General features: G+C 48.6%; 1 protein-coding gene across 2 annotated transcripts in view; it reads left to right on the forward strand.

Annotated features, from left to right (window-relative positions):
* The window catches only part of LOC8025584 (ATPase family AAA domain-containing protein 2), an 86,921-nt gene that overhangs the window by 21,512 nt on the left and 38,352 nt on the right, over nucleotides 1-27,057 (forward strand). For both annotated transcript variants that reach the window (XM_029982025.3, XM_029982027.4), the window contains exons 6-13: nucleotides 5,008-5,308; nucleotides 6,592-6,697; nucleotides 8,099-8,315; nucleotides 9,184-9,325; nucleotides 13,443-13,591; nucleotides 15,170-15,418; nucleotides 17,763-18,171; nucleotides 25,331-25,460. In XM_029982025.3, the coding sequence (XP_029837885.2) occupies nucleotides 5,008-5,308; nucleotides 6,592-6,697; nucleotides 8,099-8,315; nucleotides 9,184-9,325; nucleotides 13,443-13,591; nucleotides 15,170-15,418; nucleotides 17,763-18,171; nucleotides 25,331-25,460 (1,703 nt within the window). The remainder of the gene's footprint in view (nucleotides 1-5,007; nucleotides 5,309-6,591; nucleotides 6,698-8,098; nucleotides 8,316-9,183; nucleotides 9,326-13,442; nucleotides 13,592-15,169; nucleotides 15,419-17,762; nucleotides 18,172-25,330; nucleotides 25,461-27,057) is intronic.

Genomic DNA, 27,057 nt, shown 5'->3' on the forward strand with positions numbered 1-27,057 from the left:
AAAGTTTACAACTAATCTTTGTCTTGTTAAAAAAAGATGCAAGTGATATTCTCAATGTTGCAATGGAAAAATGGGGCCTGTTTTTGCCCGTTTTCAGTAACTGTTGCCATTCAGCTGTATTTCTTCAATAGCTCTGTCGGCTGCCATTTTTCCATGGAACATTTAGGGAGATTATAATGTTTTAATAAGGTAACGGCTACTGTCGAGACCGCTTATAACGAAGTCAGTTATAACGAAATAGCCGCTACAGCGAAGCGGTCATGATTTGCCATTCCCTTTTATACTTCGTTATAACCGAAGTCTGTTAGAGCTAGAGTTCTGAGTTTTCGATTTTTAATTTTTCGAAATTTGGAGTACTTTTTTCGGTGTTTATTTTAAATTTCAATTTTTGTTTTTTTCGGTGTAGTATATTTATTTCCAGAAAAGTTTACCTTTTTTTTTTTTTTTTTTTTCGGTGAATATGAAAGAAACACCATTAGACACCGGATCAGATGATCCTTGTAGCTGTGATATTTGTGATCACTGAAAGAATAACCACACAAATACATGCGTGGTCTTCGCTACAACTTCCGTCAGGACACGCCTAAAATCGCGGAATTCGCGGGCGTAATCTTCAGCGTGCTTCTTTTTCCTTTCCATTCTGACGACGTGACCGTCCGAGGTGATGACCGTACAGAAACCAGCGGAATGGCGAAAGAAAAAAAAAAATCTATTGTATTTGTGTTCTCAACCATGGGTAAGTTTGAGAGAGGTTGTTGAGAAAGGTATTTACCGCTTTCCTCGATGACCTCTGAAGTGCATGAAGCGAAAAACCTTATACTAGCCCACATCCAAACTTTTTTTTTTAGGGCCGGGAACTTGACACATTAAGCCCGATCACAGAAAGGACACAAATGTCCTGTGAAGGCCAATCCAAGACCTCTTTTGTTGCACGTTGGACCTTGGAAGAGGGTAATCACGAAGACGTCGCACAATGTCGAACTTTGCAAAGCGCTCTCTCTCACTCCCCCCCTCCTTTCCCACCCACCTCGACGCGGCCCTAAAAAACTGACCTTTTTCGGTTGAAACCGAATTTTCGAAAATGGATTTGGCGTACGTTGATCGGTTTTTATCGGTTTGAACCGAAAACTCCGAACCCTAGTTACAACGAAATAGCGGATATAGCGAAGTGATTTCCGATTCCCGTTGACTTCGCTATAACCGGTCTCGACAGTAGTTCTCGGAACTTTGGCTTCTGGCTCGGATTGCCCTCAGTACATTAAAGGGACACTGACAGGGTATTTATGTTCGCCGAGGTTTTCATTTGTACATGACATAGGATAGCCCGACTACCCAGAAAACAATTTGCGGCTCGAAACTCGTTTTCTTTCCGCCCGACAACCGCCGATCCAGAACTGGCCGATTTGAGTCGCCCTCACTCTTTTCTGTGGTCACGGGCCGTTTTCTATGGTTTAGACACGGCCACCAAATATAATCAAAGTCGTGGGTCACTGAAGGCGCACACACAGTGTTAAAGGTGGACCAGAAACATGATACCCACTTCTTTTTTGGCTTCTAGAAAGCTGCAAATGCGTTTGGCGGGAAAAAAGTATCGCAGCCACGTGACTTCCGCCACCTCTCTCCTCCTCTATACCTCTCCTTCCTCCCCAGTCCAGTTTAGGTTTTGAGCAGTTGAGTTTTTGAGTTTAGTAAAGATATATGTGATGCTGTAGAAAAATATTGATTGGGTAGTCTCCTGACATCATAATGAATTGGCTGGGAAAAAAGTAAAAAATAAATTTTGGGGCGTGATCAGTGTCCCTTTAGGCAAAGAGAGAGTGTTCAGCGATGCATAGTTAATTTTTCCTGTGGAAAAATCTCTGTAAATTTTTTTTGGGGTGACACCTTGTATTTTATTTTTTTTAAAGTTTTCCTGGTTGCTGTGCTGTGCCATAGCTGATTGGTTTACCACGCAACTTGATTGATATTAAAAATGCAGGAAAGGCTGTCGAATCATTCAAAGCATTCTGTTGGGTAACAAAGATGGAGGTCCTGAAACTGATGGGATCACTACTATTTATTTAAACATAGATTGACTTTTGCTTATTGTAAAATTCTGTGAGGAGCGCTACTCCACTTTCACTGTAATCTCGGTTAATCTGGGCACGGGCGTTCGTCCAGTCAAATCAGGCGCTTAACGTATAACTTGCAGAATTCCCAGGTTTGGGAAATGTTAATACTGGGTGCTACTGCGGTATTTTACGGTAAATCTTTTTTAGGCACATAAGATGCGGAGATGACCTGTTATCATAACCAAAGAAATTTTGACCTATTGTAGTGAACAAAAATGGTAGAGCTAATTGAGATGATCCGCTTCGTTAGCTGTTTCCCCAAGCATGTAGGTGCAAAACTTGGCTCGAGGGTGGAGCACAAGTGCCTTTGCACGGAGTCGCATGGTCGTTTATTCTGGACGTTTCGACGGTTACATGGCCTGTGCAGTCCGAGTGAATTTTAGCTAGGGCGACAAGGGATGTCCTTAAACAAATGTTTGAACAAATATCCTTTTCTTCCACTCTAAAATTTAGGCTTTTGGGTTGACCTACATTTGTTTATTTTGCTTCTTCTGATGGCAGGGGTTAACCTATATTTAGGGTTTGCCCATATTAAAAGTGCACTAAAGTGGTTTCTGAGATTATCTTTTTATATTACAGTCTGGATCTACATGCCTGGAGCATCCTAGAAAACCAAGAACTGCATTGTGACATGCCCCAATTTCTAATATATACCTTGTAGAAAAAAGCAAAGAAAAAAAAAAAGGCTTGAAGCCCTTTTACTGCCAGTTCTTTTTTTTTTTGGCATGGGTGCACAATTTATTTGAGTTATTTTTCCTGCATGTTGAATGCAAATTTCACTTCCAGTAGCATAGTGGCATGTTTTATAAAATATATTTGCTTACCAAATACACAATTATTTCTGGGCACTATGTTAATTAATGTCGGCATGCCTCCAGTGGAGGACATTTTTCTCGGACTGTACTTTTCGAGGCACAGTACTACATATAAAAAATGGTACCTTTACCTTGTAACTGGGGACATTTTTTTTTTTTTTTTTTTTTTCAGTGGCCTTATTCTGCATTTTTTTTTATTCAGAACTATAACTTCCTCTTTATCACAGTTGTTGAGTTCAGTTTGTTAGTAATTTGTAGATCTCTTTGTTTGCTGTGAAGTTCAAGGTAAAGATTTATCATTCTGGAACAGTGAAGGAGCTAACCAAAATATAAATTGAATAAAAAAAAATGTCCACTTGTTGAAAACAGGTGACACAACAAGACAAGAAATTGGCTGTTTGTTTGATCATTCTGCCAAACACGTTTAAATACGGTAGCATTATAGGGTGGGCGGCGCTTTTAGTTTGGGCGGTGCCTAGGGCGGGATGACCCTTAACCTCTGTGTCTGGGGTGGTGCCCAGAACAGAGTTTTGTATGGAAACAGATTGTGTTGCAGCATTGCCTCTTCGTGATGCTGCGCACACTTCCCTTCAGCAACACTCGGATACAAAGCGTTTCAGCCGAATTTTCGGGGTCGCCGAGAGAGGAAAAACGTGCTTTCCTGACCTTTCCACTGTTCCTCATTCTGCACGCTCTTCGTACACCACCTGGTTCTGCTCCTCCTGTCACTGCGTGCTGGATCCGTAGCACAGTCAGCAGCTCGCTCGGTTCCCACATTGGTGATGGGGGTTTGATTCCTGGTACTGCTTGCCGTTTTTCTCAAGATCGTTTAGCTGTTATGGACTGACCAACCTACACATTTTGTTGCCTATGCGGCTCCAGAGCTTGATTAGCCCTATAAAGCTACTGCCTTAAAAAGTAAACCATGTAACGAGTCAGGCACGTAGCCAGGGGGGTGGCCCATGGGGCCTGGCCCCCCCCCGAAATCTTTCATTTTGCTGGGGACTTCTCTCCCCCCTCCCCCTCATACAATCATACAACATTTTGTCATGGGTGGCCCCCCCCCCCCCCCCCCCCCTCCCCCCCCCCCCCGAAAGAAAATCCTGGCTACGTGCCTGTTACGAGTATACTTAGGCATGGCACTATAAAGGTTAGTGGAGAAAAAAGACCAGGTATAAACATAACTTTGGGCCTCTCGGGATGCATAAATTGCATAGACTGAGTTATCGTCATATAAAGACAAATTCAACCTCCATTTTAGTGCCCACTTAGAAAATTCGGCAGAGACACTTAAAACTGCTCACGTGTGGGAGTGCAAAAAGCATTATAGTCCCTTTGGTGAAATGTTTTCGATTGATGTTTTCAACATGCATCATAGTTCTTTTTGCTGATTCGGTGTGTGTGTGTGTCTGCGTATATGTCGGCCACAGACTGGAAACATTCAAACTATTTTACTGCAGGACGATGAATTTTATTGGGTTCCCTTGCTTCTTCTTTTGAGGCGTAATTCCGTGGGCGACGATGTTTCGCAGCTGCCGCTGAGGTAGAGGCTTCACAGTGCATCGCAGTAGAGACAGCACCGATGAAAATTCGAAGGGCAAGTGACGCGTGGGAGGCAGCGCGCTAATTTTTTACACTCATGAGGTGGCTTCACAACCTCCCCATTGGCTGCGCCGTCACGCGCCCAATGACGCAAGCACTATGCCGCACCCTTAGTGAGCGAGATGGCTGCGACGTGACGTGTGCAATGATGCACACACTAGGCACATCAGCCAGAACGTGGAGCCGCTGTGGAGTCGGGGAAGCATGCTTATCTTGTACCTTGGAGGCCCGAGTTCGATTCCCCAACCCAAACCAAAATGTACCAAATTTTCTCTTCAAAGTCAATAATTTATTTTGTTTACAGGAACCTACCAGAGAAATTTGACGTCAATCCGAGCAGTTTTGGCCGTCGGACATTTTTGGTACCATTGCTCAATCACGCCGCCAAAGTTTTCTGTAATGGGGCAGATAATGCTTTTGCATTAAAGGACACTGTACTAATACAACATATTTCGCCGCGTCATCCTCTTTGTCTGCAGTTTTCGGACGACATGTATTCCCGGGTGAAGCGCACGCGGCAGCAGCACCGGGACGCGGCCCCTCCCACGCGGTCCTTCTTCAAGTCGGGCCAGTCCTCTAGGCGGAGCAGGCGAGGGGACCGTGGGGAGGCGGGAGAGGAGGGTGGCGAGGGTGCCAGCGACACTGATGGGGCCCAGGGGAGCTCCGACGCAGAGGTGACTGAGCTGGGGGACACGGAGGATGAGGGGCCACTGCCCACCATGAACGGCTACCACCTCCGGCCCAAGAAGCCAGTCACGGAGCGCTTCCAGGTGCCTGTCGGTACGTTTATGTCTAGGTCTTTCCTCGTTCTAACAGGACGTGTTCCATGGCTCGTTACGAGAAAATCATCTCGAACGAGCGTCGTGAACAACCGCCATGCCAACAGTGCTGCGCGACCCCTGTGGGGCTCGAACCTTGGTCGGTGCGAGGGCTGTCGAATAGATACTGCAGCCGCTGAGCTGCGTGGCATAGCTGCCCTGGAAGGGTAAATGATTTTGCTTGAATGCAAGCATGCTGGCTTGGGCAGTGCAGCAATTTTTGTACGTTTTACATATACCGCTTAGAAGGGATCCCCGACACTTATGACCCCTGAAACACGCATTGGTTTCTTCCCATGCAACGGTAGTTGCGGAAAAAATTAAAGAAACTCGAGCGGCCTGAACAAGAAGCCATGTCTACCTGGACCAATTATTTTCTGCCGATGTCTTTTTTTTTATTTATTATAGCCACACGTTGGAGTTGGCAAAGCTCAGGACATGTGCCTAGTTCCAGATATCGCTAGGGTTCGGCAATTATCGGCGTTGCAGCGATTGGACACGAGCCACTACCCAAATGCACGTGGAGGCGTCGATTGCGACTCGCCCAAATCGAGTGCTCGGGTTTAGTAGACTAGCCACATTCAAATATTGTCACTCGGGGCCTTATGCCAACACTGGGACTTCCGAGCTATGTCGTCAACTTGTGAAGGAGAGGTTGAAAGGGAACTCTTTTATTCTTGAAATTGTACCGCAGCTAGGAAGTTTCTTGGTCAGCGATGTTGTGTTCTAGTAGCACTTAGCTTGCTCATGTTGGTGTTAGATGCACCGTGGCAAGGACATGGGAGAGAGGGTCAGCATTGGGAGCGCAGGAGTTGTTTTGACATCATTGTGCCTGCAATCAATGGGATTGGACCATGCAATGAGGGGGTGAGAAGTGCGTTAACACTCTTTGTCCGGGACAACACTCTTCGGCTTGTAGTTTCGGCTTTGCTCCCGCATAAAGCGCAATAAACTCCAAGGGCCTCCAGGCTTCTAACCCCGCAGCATGGCATAAAACATGGAGAGGGTGTTACTTCGTTCCTGGGAATGTGTGTAAATCAATTAGAATGACGACGGTTGAATTTAAAAAAAAATGTATTTGGTCATTGTACACCCAATTCGTGTTATTCGTGCCCAATGCTTCGTGCCCTGTCGGTGCCATCCTTCGAAACAGCTAAAGTGGGGCGTCATTTCACTTCTCATATTTGTGGGCCAAGTGCCGTGGATATCCTCGTGTGACTTGTTTTCTCTTCTCACGTCGTCCAGAGGCAACAAAGCGGTCCAAGCGAATAACAAGCATCTTCCACACTCCCAAGCACAACCGGATGACGCCTTCCTTCAAGTCACCCGCCCACCGACCCATCTACAGGAGGTGGGTGCCGGGCGGGGAGAGGGTTTTCCTCAACCTGTGGAACACCTCTGCGCCGTTGCAATCACGTGAAAGACTGAACAGGACACATTTGGGAAGTGCCGCATTTTTCGGCCTTTGAATCTAAATTTTTCTAACATGCGCACCGTGTAAAGTGTGGCCGCCGGTTAAACTCCTAGCTTGCACCACGCAAACGACTGACGAACGTGCAGCCAGTCCGGCAGCTGTGACTGCTCGGTTCTATTACCCGGGTCAAATGGATTGTCAAAATTGAAGGTACCGCGTGAATCAGCTTCTTAAGGCATCGTGCTAAAATGTTTTACATACGTGGTCAAAGACTATTCATCTTGAGCATAAAACATTTCAAAGGACGAACTTACCCGAGTAAAAAGTAAAACGTTAAGAGCCTCATTTCGCTACCTGCCGCGTCTGTTTGGTGACTGAAGGCACAGTCCCCGATCTCCAATAGTAGATCATGTTTTTGAGTCGAACGTGGCTCAAGCTTTCTCGACAGAGTGCACAACCTTGTTTTTATGAACAAAACAAGGAAGGTTCTTTGTCGGGCTGTTTCGGATAGATGTCATCAGCCGCCGCCACCTCTCGGCCGTTGCGTCGCCCAGATTTCTTTGCAGACGACCGTCGTGAGTGGCAATTTCACATTGGTAATTTTTTTTGCTCTTCGTTCGGGTAAGCTCATTCATTTAAATTTCGATACACAAATTACACCCTTCGCAGCCACCTCCGTTCAATATCTTAGCTCGACACGTTAAGAAACCGACTCGCACCGTTTTTTCAAAAGGCCAACGATTCGTTTGACTCGTACGGAATCGGCATAGCAGAACAATCAACTTCAGTGGCCCGCTGGGGATGCTAAGGGGCGCATAAGTATTGCTGTTGACACTGACACTCAAAGGCACTGGGTGGCCGTACAACCAAAACTACTTTCTGCCATCCTCACCTCGTCGGCGGCCATAAAAACCTGTAGACGTCCTTTTTGCGTTATAAAACAGAAGTCTTCTCTTGCCTCCCAAGAGACTTCAGTCGCTCCGTTTTGGCGGGCCTTCCGAGCCCGTTGATATAGAAGTTCTTGGGACGGCGGAGTTCGACAGAAATCGCCAAGTCGGTGATTTGGCAGTTTCTGGTGCTGGGCTCTTCGACATATAAGAGGGAATCTGTCGTCTTACGGGAGTATTTAAAAATGCCCGGCAAATATCTCGCTAACCGGTCCATTAGCTAACCACCTGGAGAACTAGTCGTGAAGTATTTCACAGACGTCGCGAGGAGCGGTTACTGTGGTGGGGATTGTTTTTCCTGTCATCGACAGAAAGTTCACGGGAAAACAAAATGCAATGGTGCCTCCTTTCCGCACTTTTGTGAAAAAGGTCTGTATCTCCGCCGTCGCAGCAAGCGCCACGCCACGCACAACAGCTCGTCGACGAGCAGCTCGAGCGACGACGAGCGGCGGTTTGAGCGCCGCAAGGCACGCAGCATGGTGCGCGCCCGCAACCACTGCCTGCCACTGAACTTCCAGGAGAAGGACCTGGTCAAGGGGGTACTCCGGGACCGGGCCAAGATCGGTTGCAGCCTGGCCGACGTGGACCCCATGCAAGTGGACAAGGAGGTGAGCGCCCTTTCCCCTTTACGCCGCACGCTCGTTCGTCGGACCCCTTCCAAAATGCGGCGCCCATCCAGTGGCACACATATTGGTGTGACGGTTTTCGTGCCTACGGCAGTACAGCGAAGTACCAGTCGAACAAACCTCGAGGGACTCCGAGAACAAGTTTCAATAAGCGAAAGTTCACTCAACCGAATGCATTGGACTCGATAAAGTTTTGCTGGGGACTTTTACGGGGGATTGTTCATCTGGAAGTTAGTTAATCTGAAAGTTAGTTAATCTGAAAGTGAGTTTGTCTGAAAGTTTGTTCATCTGGAAGTTTGTTCATCTGGAAGTTTGTTCATCTGGAAGTTTGTTCATCTGGAAGTTTGTTCATCTGGAGCTTGTTCGGATGGTATTTCACTTTATAAGTGTATTACTTCAACAGCGGTGTCTCAATGCGTCTCCAACCGGTCTGTTTACTGTACCCTCAAGGGTTCCTCAAGCCCCCAAGTGAAAGCGTTATTCTAGTCGCCATTTCAACAAATCTGGGCCACCCGGCGATGCGTTACTACGAGCCAAACCCCATCCGATACATATACGGTGCGAAGGCGTCGTGCAAAGAAACGGTTGCTGTTTTTTTTCCCCCTTTGTTCTCTTTCGAAATCGAAGAGCTGCCATAAAAACTGCCAGGATGGCAGAAGGTGCTCTGGACAGTAAACAAAGAAAAATATTTTGTTGTCTATCGCAACCTTATTGCGTTGCCGCAGGGACCAAGAGGGGTTCGTCGGCTCTCGTTCGAGAGAGTTGGACGTTCTTCAAGTTTGAGAACACTCGCGGCGTGTGACATGTCCGGCTGATCGAATGTTCCTTTGGGACCGGTGACGTTCCGCAGGTGACGTTTGACCGCGTGGGGGGCCTGGATGGGCACCTGGAGCAGCTGAAGGAGATGATCCTCTTTCCCCTCATCTACCCGGAGGTCTTCGACAAGTTTAAGATCACTCCGCCCAGGGGCGTCCTCTTCCACGGACCTCCCGGTGGGTGGTAGCCTCCGTGCTCCGCTTCTGCCTAACTACAGTCGAGCCCGGTTATATCGCGCCCGGGCATTTCGAATTATTGTTTAAATCAAACAATCCAAACATCCCCTTGAAAACTACATGTAATACTATAGGAGCGTTGTGTTTTTGTATCAAACTCCCGTGGCGGGGATGCTCGAAATTGCAAATGAAGCCCGGCCACCCGTTGCTTTTCCTGCTATCCGATTGCGGCGGTGGTGAGCACAACGCTTGAGCACATTGCTTGTGTTGCAGGGCTGGCAGACTGCCAAGCCAGCATACACGCTCTAAGATGTGCAGCGAAAAAGCAGTTGTGAAAAAACAACAATGAATTGTAAAAAAAAAAAGAAGAAAAAAAACATTCAGCCTTTCCACTTTCGTGAAGAAGGAAGACCGGCGGAGCTGTACTCGATACACTGCGTGCTTCTTCGTCGTCGTCGTCCGTTTTTCACGCTGTTTCCTACGATGAATTCCCACCAATGCGCCCAACTATCCATTCTTCTATTATAGCTGAAAAGGTTGGCGCCATCTACAAGCGACAACGGAAACCATGCTGGTTGTGTGCTTGCTGCCGTCGCTAATAGATGGCGGTAGCTGTCCATCTAGGTTTGTGTCTGCATACACAGACGCGATCCTGGGAATCCTAGCCCTTAACAGCTCCGCTGTAAAAAAGTGGAGGATGTCAAAAACAAGGGGAAGGGCACACGTGCGCACAAGTAGGGAGAGCAGGGAGTGCTTGCTGTCCGAACAGCAGTCTGCACCCTTTCCCCAAACACTGCTGATGCTGCACGACTCCGTAGCCCCAAAATAAGATGAGCAAAAAAAAATGACCGTATCTCTACGTGGTGATAGATGTTGATTGGGGCGAAGCTCTGGTGGTGCTTGTCTGCATATACGGTGAGCCGCAGCATGCCGAGCCCTTCGTTCATTTTCATCCATGTCAGAAAGAGAATGTGTGGTATGGAACGTGGTTATATACGCATTAGAGCATTTGACTGCAGCGCCCTCTCGTCTATAAACGTTGAGCCAATGCATGCAAAGTTTAACGCGATTATATACGCATTTGACCCCAGCGCCCTCTCCTGCATGGACAGTGAGCGGCTACATGCAACGTTTCATCCATGACATCCCCAGCTCTTGAGTTACTACCACATCTCGGATCCCCCTACTCATCCCGCAGTCATGACCCATCCTAAAGCCCGCCATTTTAACAGCTATCTTATCCTTCAATGTTTCGCCAGCCACCTTCACGTTGAAACATGCGACGTGACTGGCACTCTCGCTATCGGCGCACTCGGGAAAAATAGTCAGGATTTTGCCGCACCGATCATCAGTTAGTTGTACTGCTCGTTTTCCATTGCAGCTGTACCAGGCCATATATTTAGCGACGAAAGTGGAAATACTGAGGGTCTTGAAGGATGGCGTCTTTCGACAACAAGTGACTGAAAGTTACGACTGTGAAGAGAAGCGCTGTGGCCACATACATGAAAATTGAGGCCGAGATCCTACAGGCTTTCGAGAGCGAGAAGCTCAACGCGAAAAGAAAGTGGCTCTGGAAGGTGGTTTACTGGAAACTAAATGAGGCGGTGCTGTGCTAGATCGTCAGCACACGGGATGCGTAGCTCTGACAGTGCGAGTGCGGTGGAGCACTCGACCGCACAAAGGAAAGTTGCCGTCTCCGCCCAAATGTCGTCCAGGAAGCAGGTGGCAATAACAGATTTCTTTACAAAATAAAGGTATGTTACAGGGAATCGTTTTCGCGCTGTTTTTTTTTTTTGTCCTTCCAATATTTCGACTTTCGGATAGTTCGGACATTTTTGCCGGTCCCGTGAGATCCGAATTAACAAGGTTTTACTGTATTGGTATATCAAACTTTTTACGATCTTCTTTGAATGTGGTATATCCGGGTTCAACTGTATGTTGCCCGGGGTGTGTATGACTGTACCGCATCCTCGGAAAGTAGTTCCTCGATGGAACTACTTTCAAAGCACTGTGTCGTCGCCCGCCGCAATCCCGGTGGTGGCAGAGGCAGATGCAACATACGCCCCTTCTGCTGCAAGTCACCGTGGCTAGACGGTCGACGGAAACCAAAACGGACGCGATGCTGAACGCTGCGACGACGGTAACCCTTCTGTTCGCTCGCTTTTTTTCTCTCTAGCATTTCTAGACGAACTGCCAGGACTGCAATGTCCTATGGCGCGAAGGACGCTAGGTATTGGAAAGAGACAACAATGCCGTGCGTTTGTCCTATCAATGACTTCTGTGTTGGGAAACAAAGCACCCTCGAGGACAATGTGGCAATCCTTTGTGCTCTGATCGAAAAGGATGCTCTTTTTGCGCCTTTGGGGGGGGGTGCAGGGGCACCTATTAGGGTGTTAGAAACAGCCTTGCCGTAATATCCCGAAAGATGCCCCACCCCCAAAAGGTGGCCCACCCCTATTTTCGACATAATTTGCCTTTTCTTCTTTTGTTTCGAAAACGTAGAAAGACAATTTGTTTCTAGTAGTTGCATTTCCCTGGTCAATGATGACGTCGGCCGAAATGGGGTTAGTTAGCCACGGCGGGAGATAAGGAAACTGTGCAGACTGGGAAGGACAGTTGTCTGTGCTCCATTGCCCCTTAATGGGAAAACAAGTTTAGCAAATCACAAAATACAAAAATAACATTTTTAAAAAATTTTCTCGATCACACTTTGAAAGTTAGTCCACTCCTCATTTTCGCCCGGTTTGCTCCCGCTTTTAGGTGGGCCATCTCTCGGGATATTACAGTAATTTGCTTCGGCATGGGTTCCTAGGTTTCCATCTTGCACCAGCGGTGCGGGAACTAGATTTGTGCACATATAAATCATATTTTTCGGCGCACGGGCACTGCGGGAATATGGTATCGCGGCGGCTCTCCGAATACAGTTGCGCTAAAGGTAGGTTTATCGAATTTAAGGCACGAAAGATGCCAATTTAGATTTTAAACAATTCCCTATTTGACAAAGTAATTCGCAGCTCTTCTCAGCTTTTTTTAGAGTTTTAACTGTACATCTGGACAATATGAGACCTGCAGTCAACGAAATTGCTGACAAGGCTTTCCTGTGTTTGAGTGGGTGTGCCTGTGGGGAAGGGTTCACAAAGAGGGACCTGCAGTTTTCCTTTCTGACTTGGCACGGACTCTTACTTGATCTCCAGTTTCTTTTCTGGAATGTCCTTAATTTCATTTTAGAGGCAAAGCTCCTTAGGGTCTAGCCTTGTCTGGCGTCCGTGCTCACATCGGTTGCACTGCCTCCGGGATCGACCCACTTTAAAAAAAAACAAAAAAACGTACGCCCGCACGGGGATTTGAACTCTGGACCGCTTGCTTACGAGGCAGGCGTTTTAACCACTATGCTACACTCCGTTGCATGCAGCCGCTCAACGTCTATACAGGAGAGGGTGCTGCAGTCAAATGTGTATATAATCACGTTAAACTTTGCATGCATTGTCTCAACGTTTATAGACGAGAGGGCGCTGTGTTCAGATGCTCAACTGCGTATATAACCACGATCCATACCACACATTCTCTTTCTGACATCGACTGTTGACTTAAGCGGTGGAGATGCATTCCCACGGCTTCTAGCGGATCCAAGCTGATCTGCTAGAAAAACCACTGGCTATGCATTTCACAGACCATAAAGCAGTAATAATAAAGTCGAAACACAACCCGGAACTCAGCACACCTATGAGCAATCAAAAAAAAAAATGGCTCCATTAGCACTACCTATGAACAATAAAATGAGTATCATCAGCACCACCAGAGCTTCGCCCCAATCAACATCATTCACCACGTAAAGATGCGTCCATTTTTTGTTGAGGAGCCTTCAGTTCTTTTTTTTTTTTTTTGCGATGTGTCACTTAATTTTTTTATTTCTTTCTGGTGTGTTTTATTTTTTATTATTTTCTACTTTGCCCGAGCTCTTAAGTTTCTGTTTCTTTTTCTCTGTGTTCTTAATTTTTCTCCTCTAGCCGCAAACTATCCTCTCAGCGTCATTGGAGAGTCGTCTGCTTTGTGTCTTGTGTTTGTTTTCCTCCTCACTGAAAAGAAGCGCCCTGTTCTTTCCCGTTCCCTTGTGTAGGCACGGGCAAGACGTTGGTGGCGCGGGCACTGGCTAACGAGTGCAGCCGTGGGGACCGACGGGTGGCATTCTTCATGCGCAAGGGGGCCGACTGCCTGAGCAAGTGGGTTGGGGAGTCGGAGCGGCAGCTGCGCATGCTCTTCGACCAGGTGAGTCGCTGAAGTAGTGGCGCTTGTGAAGGCGCTTTAAAGTGATAGTTACATCCGCTTTCACGTTTCTCGGAGGTCTTTTAGTCTGTGCTCATTGTTTTATGCTTCTGATTCGCATCACGCAGCACCCGTAACTCGCTTACAATTGACATACCGCATTTTAAGGCGAACAAGTGAGAACGGCAGGATATCTCTTTCGAGAGCCCAGCCTCCAGCACATGATCGATGATCGATGCCTCGGCATGCTTGGGCTGCACATGCATGTGGCGCATGAAATGCCCAGGCATTGTTGAAACTAGGATGCTCACATGGGAGGCGGGGCAGCTGAAGCTGCTCTTTTTCAATGTCACTCTGTCCGCGACTAGAGTCTATGATTTGTCCACACTGGTGATGTTGGTACCGTCATCATCGCTGCTGCGTTCTCGAAGCACGTCGTCGGAGTCCAACGAAATCTCACACTTTGCAAGTGACAGCACGAACCGCATCTTGCGTGCTTGCTCGGTGATCACGTCACAGGTAGGGACTGATCTTGCACTTCTGCAGGATACGTTGCAAGCCTGACCAACTCCTGAAGGCGTCCCCACCTATCCAGACTTTGGCCCGCGGAAGCCTCTGTGTTTGCCGTCGCAGTTAAGATCCCGCTCCATTGCAGACTTTACTGCAGCACCAGCCGCTGCGACAGGTCGAACTGGCATTCAGCAGCGCAGTTGTTGGTTGCTTCTAGATGAAGAATAGCCATAAACTAGCATTGAAAACCTAAACTGTCTGGATCACGCTTGTCAATAAAAAAAAAATGTAGTTGGCGCTTCAGCATGATCTGGACACTGAATCAACCGACGTGCGACTGTGAAGAGTACAAAAAAAACTGCGAAAAGAAGCCACGGGGAGTGAGGCGTGAGGCTATTCCAGTGGCCATTCCGGAATGGCTCCTACAAGAAGTTTTGCCACCCCGTTACATACCCTACTACTGTAAACTTCCATTAGCTCGACCTTGGTTAATTCCACTTTTTGTTTGATTTGATCGTGCCCAAAAGTCCCGGCGAGCGCCCATACATTCTATGGGAGGAAAAGTTAGATAGTTTAAACTCGGGAGGACTCCGCGTCGGATAATTCATGCCGAGCGAATTCGCGCGGGCTCACATTGCAGGGCATTACGGCAGAAAAAACACCAACGTACGGCAAAACATGGGCTCTTTGCTGCAATGCTCAACGTGCGCAAATATGTGCCTACTCCTCTACGCTGTTGAGATGGACCGTAGCGAATGACACGAGCCAGCGCAAGCAACCTGGCATGGGATAGCGCGGAGAACGTAGCACGTGGTCGGGCGCAGAGGCAGCACGCGCTCTCGAAGCGCTTTTCTGTAGCATTGTGTGCTACCGTTACTGTCTACTAGACATATACGCTCCTGTACTGCTTTATGGCATCAATGCCAAAACCAGAAGTGGTTCCTTCTCTGCCACCCAAGGCAGCCAGAAGTTTCTCGAGATCAAAAAGTTTGAGGAAGGCGTGCTGCATTAAAATGGAGTTCCCGACGGGTGCTTTGGAGGCGTGTTGAAGAACTGTGGATGTGCTTGCAGGCCTACTCGATGCGTCCGTCCATCATCTTCTTTGACGAGATCGACGGCCTGGCGCCCGTGCGGTCGACGCGGCAGGACCAGATCCACAGCTCGATCGTGTCGACGCTGCTGGCACTCATGGACGGCCTCGACTCGCGCGGTGAGGTGGTCGTGATCGGCGCCACCAACCGGGTGGATGCCATCGACCCTGCTCTGCGGCGCCCCGGGCGCTTCGACCGGGAGTTCCACTTCGCCCTGCCCTGCCACCAGGTGGGTGTCTCTCTGCCCCAGTCTCTAGTGTCGGGAATAAAATCGACATGGGCAGTAAACCTACTTTTAAAGCGGTGGCTTTGTAGGGCCAACCAACTTTGGGAGTCGCGTAAGCACGAAATGTGTTGGTTGGTCAGTCCGTAACCGCTAAACGACCTCGAGAAAAATGACAACCTGTGCCAGGGATCGAACCCCGGTCCCCGGAGTGGAAGCCGAGCACACTACCGACTGAGCTACAGACACCTGCACGCAGGAACGGGAGGAGCAGAAGCAGGTGGTGTGAGAAAGTTTGCAGAGCAAACAGGTAGAAAGGGCAACAAAAAGGAACAAAAATGGCTACCGTAAAATTCGCCGGAAGCGTTTCCATTTTTCAGTGGAAGTTGGGTGGATGCTCCTCCGGTATTTTACAGTAGTGTAAAAAGAGTGCACGGAAACGAGGAGTGGAAAGGGCAGGAAAGCGTGCTTCCTCCCTGTCGGTGACCCAGAAAATGCAGTGCAAAGGCTTTGTATCCGGGTGGTGCTGATGCAGATGGGTGGGTCCCCCCAAAGAAATGTTTTGCTAGGCTTTGGCGGAAAGGGGGGGGGCTGGCTCAAAATAGAGGGTCAAAGCTGGGACGTGCGACTGCAAGAGACGCAAACTCTGCCTCTCTCTCCCGTCGGAGTGCAAGCTGCCGGGCTCTTTTTTGGAGGCAGTCACGCACTACGACATTCGCACCTTCAAGGCGCCAAATTGGTGCCAAGTTTCTGTGGGTAACCTTACCGCGAAGCAACATATGTTCTGTGTTATACTTCGTTTCAGCTTCGGTCCAAGTGCAGCCGATGTTACGAGCCGAAGGGCCAATCATACGCTGCAATAAGCGCAGCGTCATGGCATGCTCTCTGCGCTTGATAAGACTAGCTGACGGAGGAGCACGCACAGAGAGATGGCGAATACAGGCTGGTTCTATCAACTGCAGAGAGCACGCCACGACGTTGTGCCTCTTTCGCTGTTTGATTGGCCCTTCGGCTCATAACATCAGCCCCGCTCGCACCGAAGCTGAAACGAAGTATAGCACTGTCATCGCCACAGCAATGTAAGAAAGATTTTTGTTTTTGGTAGTACAGGGGAATTTTGATTATTTTCCCTGGTTTATGCAACGTCCCATGTTTTACGACTAATTTGCCTGGTTCCGACGAACTCCCCATAGAAATAATGTATTAAAAGTTTAGTTTACATGACATGTGATTCTACGAGTCTCCGCGTTGTACAATGTTCCGGCGGAGAATGCCCAATAAATTTGTCAGCCGGGAGGGAACAGAAGACAGTGCTTTCCCTTCTCCTCCCCAGGTTGTCAAGTTCCTCGGTGTTTTCGCGTTGCTTCCTTGCTCTGCTCATCCCATCGTTCTCTCGTCTGTTGTTTACCCTTGCACTCCTCTGCATGTCACTTTCATAAACTTGTTGCTTCTCCCGGATTAAGCATGCTTCCGTTAATTCCCACAGTTTTCATTTTTGGAAAGCCTGAAAGGTAACAAGGATCCCATCGTCGCGATTGTGCACGCTGGCGAACAATGTCTCGCCAACCCTTTGTCAAAGTAGAGCAGATTATTAGCTTGGACATCATTTAAAACCTCCGCTTGTCTTTTTCGAGCGAGGTCAATCACTGTACTTGCAATTGTTTTTTGAGATGATACGACTCTCAGATTATACAATGATTTTGCAACGGTCCTGCAAAAGTCATATAATCAGTTACACTGTACATAATTTTTTGTACTGTAACTCGTGTGCAGCTATCTTGAAATATCTGTTAAGTCGGAAGTTTTCCTTGTCATGGAATGAACTCCCTTCGGCACAATGCATATTTACTCATTGCTTATTTTGGAAGATTTTCAGGAGGGACCTGGGGATATCTCAAAATCTTGTCTGCAAAAATTACACAAAAAGAAGAAAAATGGGCAGAGCACGGCAAACAATGAACATAGCAACTTAAACATTAGTCGACAAAAAAAAAAAAATAATCCAAAAACAAATGCACACACAAAACAAAAGTTTTGCATCGTCGCGCGTGCTACAGTTTGCAAAGGAAGAAAGAGTTCTGTGTCTTGCGCTCGGCACCGTGCGGTACAGCGTGATCCTTGAGGACGATTGTTGTACTGCCGTTTTCTTCCCTTCCTCACAAATGTAATGCGAATATTTGCTTCCCGAAGAAATATGGCCTTTCTCATTTACAATTGCAATTGCAAATAAACGCGCTACAGGAAGTCGGCCAGAGCAGAATATACCGCGGCGACTCCCGCCAAGTGGCGGCGAATACTTCAGGACCATGTTGCCAGACATGTTGAGTGGAACAGCGCAGCTTTGTTCCAGGCGCGCCTCACCATCCTGGAGATCCACACAAGAGACTGGGTGCCACCACCCGGCCGGCCCTTCCTGTCGGAGCTCTCGGCCCGCTGCACGGGCTACTGCGGCGCCGACCTCAAGGCCCTGTGTGCGGAGGCCGCCCTGGCCGCCCTCCGCCGCAGCTTCCCCCAGATCTACGCCTCCAAGGAGAAGCTCCAGCTCAACATCGACGCCGTCCGAATTCTCCCGGAAGACTATGAGCGTGCAATGCGCAAGATAGTCCCCGCGGCGCAGCGGTGCGCGGCCACCCCTGCCCGCCCCCTGAGCCTGACGGTGCGGCCGCTCCTCTGCGCACAAGTGGAGCGGGCGCTCGCGCACCTCAGGACCTCCTTTGCCTTGGGGCTGCGCAAGTCACCCATTGCCATGGTCACCGACGGTGAGTTAGTCATTAGTCTCCTCGGGCCGGTTCACTCGTTTGCACACGAGTTTGATAGACTGCGTTGCATTTGTGACCGCCTTCGATGAGCCTGGCGTCATTTGTGGATTTACTGTGGAACCATTTTGATCTGCGTACGACTAGACCAAATTTTTTTGCAGTATTTGTTGCATCAAGTGTATGCACCGTCTACGAAAAACGGTCGCTAATGACAACCAATTTTATGTCAAGCCCACGGTGAAAGAGTCTCTGAGATCGTAAGTGTCCCAGGGCATTTTGATAGCTGGTGCCGGAGTGAAATCTCGCCGTAAGCGGTTGCGAGTGGCGATGAATTTCTCGGACACAAATGTAATACTCTGTTTTGAACATCGCTTAAAGGGTAACTGCAAAAAAAAAAAAAAAAAAAGTCTTTTTTTAAACAGTCTAATTGGGACAAGCATCTAACAAAACAAATGTTCCGCGAAAAAAATAATTTTTTTTAGCAATATTTACGCCACAGGACGTAATTTAAGGGGAGACGCGGGTCTTAAAATGGTAAAAAAACGCGAAATTTCACGTTTTTCAAAATTCACATATTTGGATTAATTGTAGTCTAAGGTACCTGCCTGCAAAGTTTCAATGTCGAATTCAATGTCTAAGCATGAAAAAAATGATATTTACGATGTCCCCGCAGAGCCCTAACACAGCGAGTTCAATGAAAACAAGTGGAACTTCGCGCCCCGCGGGTTTCGCGATCGCTCGTCGGATCGCGGCCATCTTGGTCTTGTTGGAAAGCCGCTTATTTTCCCCACGTCCCCATGCCATTCGTTATCGCGACAACATCGGGAAACGTCCGCATTCCGCGGGTTTCGAAGGCCCCAATTGCGATCGCTCATTGGCCGGCTAGCAAGGTGCCGGTACGTCAGAGCACGCGCGGCGCTTAGCGCCCCTGCTATTGGCCTAAACGCGCCCCTCCGCTCTTTTTCTCCTTTCCTCCTTTCCGTTCCCGCGCTGGCGAGAGGTGCGTCGTCTGCTCCTGGGCCCGTCTCCGCCCGTCTAGGCCTGTCTGCTTTGTTTCTTCCGTTACCGAGCGCACGTTTTAGTTCCCGTTTGCGCGCTTGCGTTGAACATTGTTGGTTCGCTTTCCTACGAAGTCGCGCGTGTTTTGTTTTGTTTCGCTTCGAGTTCTCGAGATGCCGGACGACGCTCGGTTGAAATCGAGCACGCGGCAAGCGTTCGGAAGGAAGAGGAAGCGACCGTGGAACAAGAAGCCGAAGCTGTCTGCTGCAAGTGCGCCACCGCGATCGGCACCGCGGATGCCTTGGATCCTCCGGAAACATCAGCCGGAGACATCGCGACTCCATGCAGCAGCGGCAGTTTGTCGAGCTTTGCGAGCGCGGTTCGTGTCGACACCGCATACTACTCCACGGCCGAGCAGGCGCAACGAGTCGCACGATCGGACGAATGCAAGCGTGCGCTATCGGAAAAGTCGGCGACCCAGCGCAAATTCGACCTTCTCGGCGTCACCACAGGAGGCCAGACGCGCGACGCTGGGACACAGTTCATTCTAGTGGACATGAAAGCTCTCAACGACCTCTTCGCGCAGGCGAAGTGCGGAAGCTGCGGTGCGGGAACCCTGACACTTAGCAAGGCCACGGACAAAGAGTATGGCTTGGCAGTCAAGCTTCTGCTCGTCTGTGCCACATGCGAGTTCGAGAAGAAGCAGTTTTCCTCACCAAGAGTTGCCGGAACGGCGAAGATCACTCCTTTCGAAGTGAACATGAGGGCAATGAAGGGAATTCAGTCAATTGGGAAAAGAGTCACTGCCCTCGCAGACTTCTGTGCGTCCATGAACTTGTCACACCGCGGCCTGCATCACAAGACCTTCCAGGGACACCTGAAGACCCATGTGCAAGCCTGCGAAAAGTCAGCAAGCGCAAGTGAAGCTGCCAGCTCAGAAGTTGTCAAGAGACTGTATGCAGACTTCTTGAACCCTGTCGGCAACATCGACGTGATCTTTGACGGATCTTGGATGACGAGAGGACGCAGCTCCCACATTGGTGTGGGCTGCATTGTCGAGCTGTATTCCGGCCTAGTTCTTGACCATGTGGTGTACTCCAACTTTTGCCTTGGGTGTGCCCTGGGACCGGAGCCCGAGGAAGAGGGGTACGGCGACTGGTATGCAGCCCACGAGTGCCAGAGGAACATAGATTGCAATTCAGGTCGGATGGAAGTGGAGGCTGCATTGACCATGTTTCAAAGATCCCTGGCCAAGCACGGACTGAGGTACACCACAGTTCTCTCGGATGGAGATAGCCGAACCTTTCATGCGTTGACCGAGGCAAAAGTCTACGGCTTCGTCAAGGTCGAGAAAAAGGACTGCATCAATCATGTGCACAAGCGGATGGGGGCTGCGTTGCGTATTCTCCTTGAGAAAAAGAAGGCCCAGGGTGAAGCACTCGGCGGAAAGGGCAGACTGACGCAGGACCGAATCAAGAAGATTCAAAACTACTACAGCTATGCCCTTAGGAGCAACAGTAACGATGTGCCAGGGGTGAAGAGGGCAGTGGAAGCCACCCTCTTGCACATGACGTCTACAGACAGTGCCCCAGACCACAGCAAGTGCCCCGACGGAGCTGAGTCGTGGTGCAAATTCAACAGAGCCCTGGCAAATGGCGAGTGTCCACCTGCGCACAAGAACCCTCTTCCAGATTGTGTGCGGTCCGCCCTCGAGCCAGTGTTTGCAAGGCTCAGTGATGAAAACCTGCTGGCACGGTGCAGCGAAGGCAAGACGCAAAATGCCAGCGAAAGCCTGCATTCGGTCATCTGGACGCAAACCTCGAAGAACGCCAATGCCTCCCTGGACAGTGTCAAGAGGGCTGCTGCCGAAGCTGTTGCCGTCTACAATCAGGGCAGGCGGGCAATGAGCGAGTCCGTTGCTGCGAGCCTGGGCTATGCTGCCGGTGACTGCCTCGTACGCCGCAGCATGGAGAAGGACAATCTGCGTTTGCGTAAGGCCAACGCTGCCCACCAGAGCAGCAGCAATGCAAAGCAGAGGTTCTCCAGGCAACACCGGACTGGAACAGCTGGGTACTACAGTCCTGGACAGCTGTGAGGGGGCTCCCCTTTCGAGTGCTACATGAACAAAGGCCCTTTTCAGGGCCAAACAAAATCTGCTTTTGGAACGTGCAACCCTTAGTGCCTCCTCCCGTTGCCCCTTATAGAGTCTACTCATTCTTTTATAACTTTATTTTACATTGCAGACATTATTTCTCAGTTTTATATTATTTTTTAAAGGTTCTTGTGAACGGATCGCAGAATTTTTCATCTCAATTTGTTCAGATAGAACTATGCTTCATATTGCTGAACATTATTGCATGAGATCCCTTACTCAATTTTATGCAATGAGTGTCAAAACTTCAACTGCAATTTTCTCAGCTTCGCATTTTTCGTCTACATGCCTAGCCTTACGGTTGTTTTCATGAGATTATTCTTCAAGGATTTCTATAAACTTTATACCGTTGGATTCGGAAAGAAGTGAACTGCAGGGTGATGCTATTTTTGTATGACAGTATGGGCCCGAAATTTTATTATTAGTGATAATGTGACCTCGTTAGGCTTTGTAAATAGTGTACTTGACCTAATTAGACTAGTTTTATACAATGATCTATCTTTACAAAAATATAAATAGCATCATCTTGCATGGCAGGTCTTTAGCTACAAATCCATATCACTTATGCAAAAAAATTTGTATTAGAAAGTTCCTTAATGAGTCGTAAGAAATGACCTAATTAGGCTTCATTATTTTCTTCGTAACTCAAAAAGTAATTGAGATATTGCAGAACTAATTGAATATTTGAAAAGAGGAAGCCAAAACACATATACACACTGATTTTCATTATAATCCATTAATAAACAAAAAAGTCGATTTTAGAACCAGTGTCTTGCCTTAAGGGGTGTCCAAACAGGACACTACAAAACTCACGACTCCGGCAAATCGTGCCGCGCTCTGCCGCGATCCGCTACCGGCCGTCGGAGGGAAATTTCCCTCCGTCAATTCTTCCCGGGGGGAAACTTCCCTTCGTCAAATCTCCCCCTCGCTTCCTCCACGGCGGCCTTGCTCTGCTTATCACGTGGGTCCGGAGAGCCACTCACACGCTCTCTTGGCTGTCGGTCAATCGCTCAAGGCCCCCACTCACAATACGGAACCGCATCGGACGCCATCACGACGAAAGTGAATCTAGACAAAGAAAGCAGATCCGAGGCGGGCGAAACGCACCCTTCGACGCAGGAATGTCCCAAATCCACCCGAGGCCGGACCTCCTTGGCCTTCGAGCCGAGGCGACGGCGGTACGCGAGGGCGTTGGCGAGGTGAGCCAGACGCAGGTGGCGTGTGACGTCAATCTGAAAAGGCGAGCAGTCGTGATCGTAAAAATTTTCACGACTCCTGCAAACATTTTCACGACTCCGACAGACCGTAAAAATAGAAGCGTCCGCTTCAATTTTCACGATTTGCCGGAGTCGTGAGTTTTGTAGTGTCGTGTTTGGACACCCCTTTAGTGGGAGTCAGAACCTCCAGATTTGAAACTCCCGCTCTTTTGACCCCCGCGAAGGAGAAGTATGCCGAGCCCCTCACTCTTGGATTTGCTCTTGAATTGACTTGGCTGCGGAGTTGAACGACGCAGTGTCTCGACTTCCGGTGAGATCTGGCAACAACACACATTAAACATGGCGTTAGTATTGTTTTGGTTTGATGGCGGGACACAAGGAACTGCGCGGTTTGCGAGCACATAGCAAAATTGTGACCGGAGGAGTGCCCCTGTGATGTTTCCGAAAGACAGAAAGTATCATTCGTGATCGTTGTGTGTGCTTTGAAAGCGAAGGGAGTCAGGGGGTCCACGAGTGCGCAATACTATTTATTGAACAAGTTCAATACATTCGCTTTTTGAGGAAGCTTAACCTTAAGTATGCACGGCTCTGCATCATGCCCTCACTGTGTATTTCCCCACAACATAAAAACCATAAAACACACTTCAATTCATCATTATACAATAACTAACAAATACATACATCTTTATATAAAATCTAAAGTCCATATTTCCCAACCAACGTTCACGACAGCGAAGCCAGCGTTCACGACAGCACTGCGTTGACTTCGGCGATCTCGTTCTGTTTGGTGCAGCACGGTGACGCTACAAAGAACTGAAAGGTTTGTGATGTGGTGCTTGGAAGTAGACACCCACACTAACACGCAGTGCAAATTGGTTGTTGTGGGGTTGAGGTTCAATGGGTTCAGTCCCGTCGTCGTCAGCTGATCTAATCAAACTGGTCCGGGAGGATGCAGTGAGCGTTTTTAAAAGTAAATCTTCCTTCGTTCCATTTCAAAATGGGGAAGGTTCCCGATGCATACCGTGAGTAAAAAGGTGCGGGCGTTTTCAAGAAAATTTTGTTGTTTTAATGGACTCCGAATCGTTGTCCTAAATCTGCCGTTTTTATGCTTCGTGTTGTTACACTGCGTTTGCACGGCGACGTGTTGCGCTCATCGTGCGGTGTGAATAAATTTGGGCAAGATTTTCTACTTGCCCACAGATGCTAACTGAGACCATTTTTTACATAGTGAACATAGTGCTTAGTGCTTTTTTGGGGGGGGGGAGGGGGGAGGGAGGAAGAGGCATTGTGCATTTATTTCTGCACAATCACTTAAGAGTTCAGAAATTGGGGAGGGTGAGAGCAAACTTTCCAAACTTTCTCTCTTTGCTTTCCGGCACTGCCCCTAGTTCCAAGTTGCAGTTTCAGTAGACATATTTGCTAGCAGCCAGCAAATACAAACTGCTCGATAGCAGGTAAAAGACTGGGAAGTCGGGACGGTGCGGACTCCGTGTTTCGCGCTTTTCGGAAAGTATGCGGAATATGTAACCGATTTTGTTATGCCCGTTGTTTGCTTCTCTCCAGCAAAACGAATAAGATGATCTGCAAAGGCGCAATCACAAGCCAAGATTTACGATAGCAGTACACATTCAACTTTAAACAACTTTACGTAAAATGTTTCGGAAGCCGAGAAAAAACATTTGTCGGCTAACGCAGAATTCGGATGTCCAAAGGCTTCTGCGGACAGCTATTACGTAATAACCTGGCTGTGCCAGGTTTTTTACGTAACAGCTGTGTCTAGTCGCGGACGTTCGGTGCATCCGGTGCGAATCTCGACAGCCTCCGGAGCGATATGACGAGAACGTAACTGGACACGTTTGTTGCTATGTGAACGCCCGATTGCCTCCAGCCAAATAGCATTCCTTTCGGGGCGACACGGCTGCTGGAAGGCGCGCTGTCGGGATCACTCATCTGAGATCTCCAAAAAGTCGGCATTTGCACGCAAAAAAAAAAAAAAAAAAAAACCATGCTAAGCAAGCGAAGAGGGAAACAAAAGAACCGCGCTATGAAAGCCAAAACCCCGCGTTGCTTCCTAGCACTAACACCTGCGACAGCTGCTAAATACACACTATTCACTTCAAGAGGTTTCACTCAAGCACCTCGATCAGCACGAAACACTGAACACTTCGGCGAAACAACTGTTCAAGGTAGGCGTGACAGATGGGAGCAGAGACTTCAGCGGCCATGAAAGAATGACTAAGCTTTTGTTTGATATGGTATGAATCCGAATGGAAGTGCCCGTCTTGTAAACCTTTTGTGAAGAATAATAACTCTCATCTCATGATCACAATCCGACACAGAGGAGAGATTAGGTGGAAGGCAGCACTTCGTATACAAGCTACAAGAACGTACCAGCAAAGACTGCATAGTGTGCAGCGATAGAAAGACAAAGGAGGTCGGAGAGAAACAGTTTTCTACTGCAAGACTTGCACAAAGAACCTCGGTTTCCTTCCCGGAGAATGCTTCTAAAAATATTGCACACTGTCAAAGTATCTCTAGAAAGCGCCAGAACGCAGAAGCACCGTGAAAATAATTATTTCTTGTTACCTCTGCACGCTGCACGCTGTATTTGTAGTATATGTTCTTTCTCCTGGCTAATGTGCACAAGACTAGACAACATTCAACCGCAAAGGGTTGAATGCTGTCAAAGCTATTGGCACGGGCGCGTCACTTTACCTGGTGGTAAAACTTGAACCGTGTTCCGAATCGGTAACGCTCAACAAGCGCTTCACCGGTTCTGTCTGTGCCGCAGGAAGCCACACGGACGACGGCAGCGTCTTTTCGGAAGACGATGCAACATCGAGGGAGTCTGGCAACCTCTTGGGGGGAGACCCCTCCTGCATGGATGCCTCCGATGCGACCAAGCTCATCCCCAGTGTCAGGTATGCTTTTCTCGGAAACGGCTCAAAACGAAAGTGAGAACGGTGCGGCATCGTACCATGGGAGCGCTTGCCTCGTTGACGTCGTGCATCGCGCAAGAGCCACGTAAAGTAGTGCCCGTGCAGAGTACTCGTCTGCTCGATCTCACCCTGGCTTACGTCTGTAGTGCAAAATGAAGAGAAAACTGACACAAACCACACACTGAGTGTGGTTTGTCACATGATGTCGTAATGTCAAGGTGTCGCGTGATCCTCCGGTGTCACTGCCCAACTTAGTGGAGAAGTTGACCATCCACAATGCACACAGAACACACCCTGGGATCCGCCGCGGCACCTCATCAACGACGCAGTGGTAGGAATACTGCGCCAATTGTGCCTAACCGTGCCTATTCATTCTGGCTGCTCTGTCCGGGTGCGATTCAACATCTTTTGCAGAAATTGCGCAGTTGCTGCGCCACTAGAAGATTTTGGGGGACGACAAGACTCTTTTCCGTCGGCCTAGAGTGGTGTCGAACGCTAGGGGGCACAAGTTTTCACCCATCCGCAATATGTTACCTTGAGGCCATCCGTCCCATCCACGACATAGGTAGCCACCTGTGTCATGGATGGGTCACCTCGGCGCTTCGGGGCTTCTGTGATGGCACTTTCTAAACTGAAAGGCAAGTTCTTTTTTCTTATCTCTCGACTTGCCACGCTGCTGTATTTTTAGTATATGTAGCTCAGCTGGCGATAGACTTGCAAACTGCGAAGGTGTCATTGTGACGGTGCAGTTGCGTCGACTTAGGTGACAAAATCCGTAGGTCATGGAACAAACTCCCGACCACACATGCACATTAAAGCGCATCACGTCAAATGCCATTTTGGCGATGGACACATCAGTCGCCGATCTGCGCTTCTTTTTGCCACGCGCCTAGCATGTGTCCCTCGTTTGATTCTCTAACTGCCCGACAAGGGCTTCTGGCCGGTGCCATTTTCGGCCTTCGTGCGCATGGCACATACTTTGCTCGCTTTCTGTGGCAACGAACGTGCGTGTGCCGTGCTGCGGAGATCGCACGTCGGGTCGTAGATCTGTAAACATTGGCATGTAACCTTTTCAAATGAAAGGAGCACCCCTTGCAAAAATTGAGGTGATTGCTCCAAAATGTTTTTTTTCTGCTACAACACCCGCTCCAAAAGTCTCACGGGCATTCCCACCACTGGTCGCACGGCAATGAAAGTGCTGTGCCGCTTGCGCCGAATTGCGCCACAAACGAAATTTTGTGATGTCTTGCACCAAAGCGCTATTTTTGCCGAGAATTGCGTCATACCTGCATTGAGGTGGGCCTAAACAAAGCAAGAATAAAGATACCTTGTTATTGCTCAATTTTAATATTTAGAGAAGTAGAGAGAAAAGAAAATGGTACAAATATGTATTTCACAGCATCGCTTTCCACCGTTTAGGTAGTTTGTTTCATCTCATGTCAAAGCGCAATTAAAGACTGAAACATATACAAGCGGGAACACACTTACTAAAAGCGCGAGCCCAGGGGCATTCACCGCACTGGATGGGTTTAGCCGACAGATATGACAAATGCCGTGATGCCGCACTTTTGACACTACT

The sequence above is a fragment of the Ixodes scapularis genome, unplaced genomic scaffold (genome assembly GCF_016920785.2).
Source record: "Ixodes scapularis isolate PalLabHiFi unplaced genomic scaffold, ASM1692078v2 PGA_scaffold8__174_contigs__length_109621045, whole genome shotgun sequence".
In the NCBI taxonomy this organism is placed as follows: domain Eukaryota; kingdom Metazoa; phylum Arthropoda; class Arachnida; order Ixodida; family Ixodidae; genus Ixodes; species Ixodes scapularis.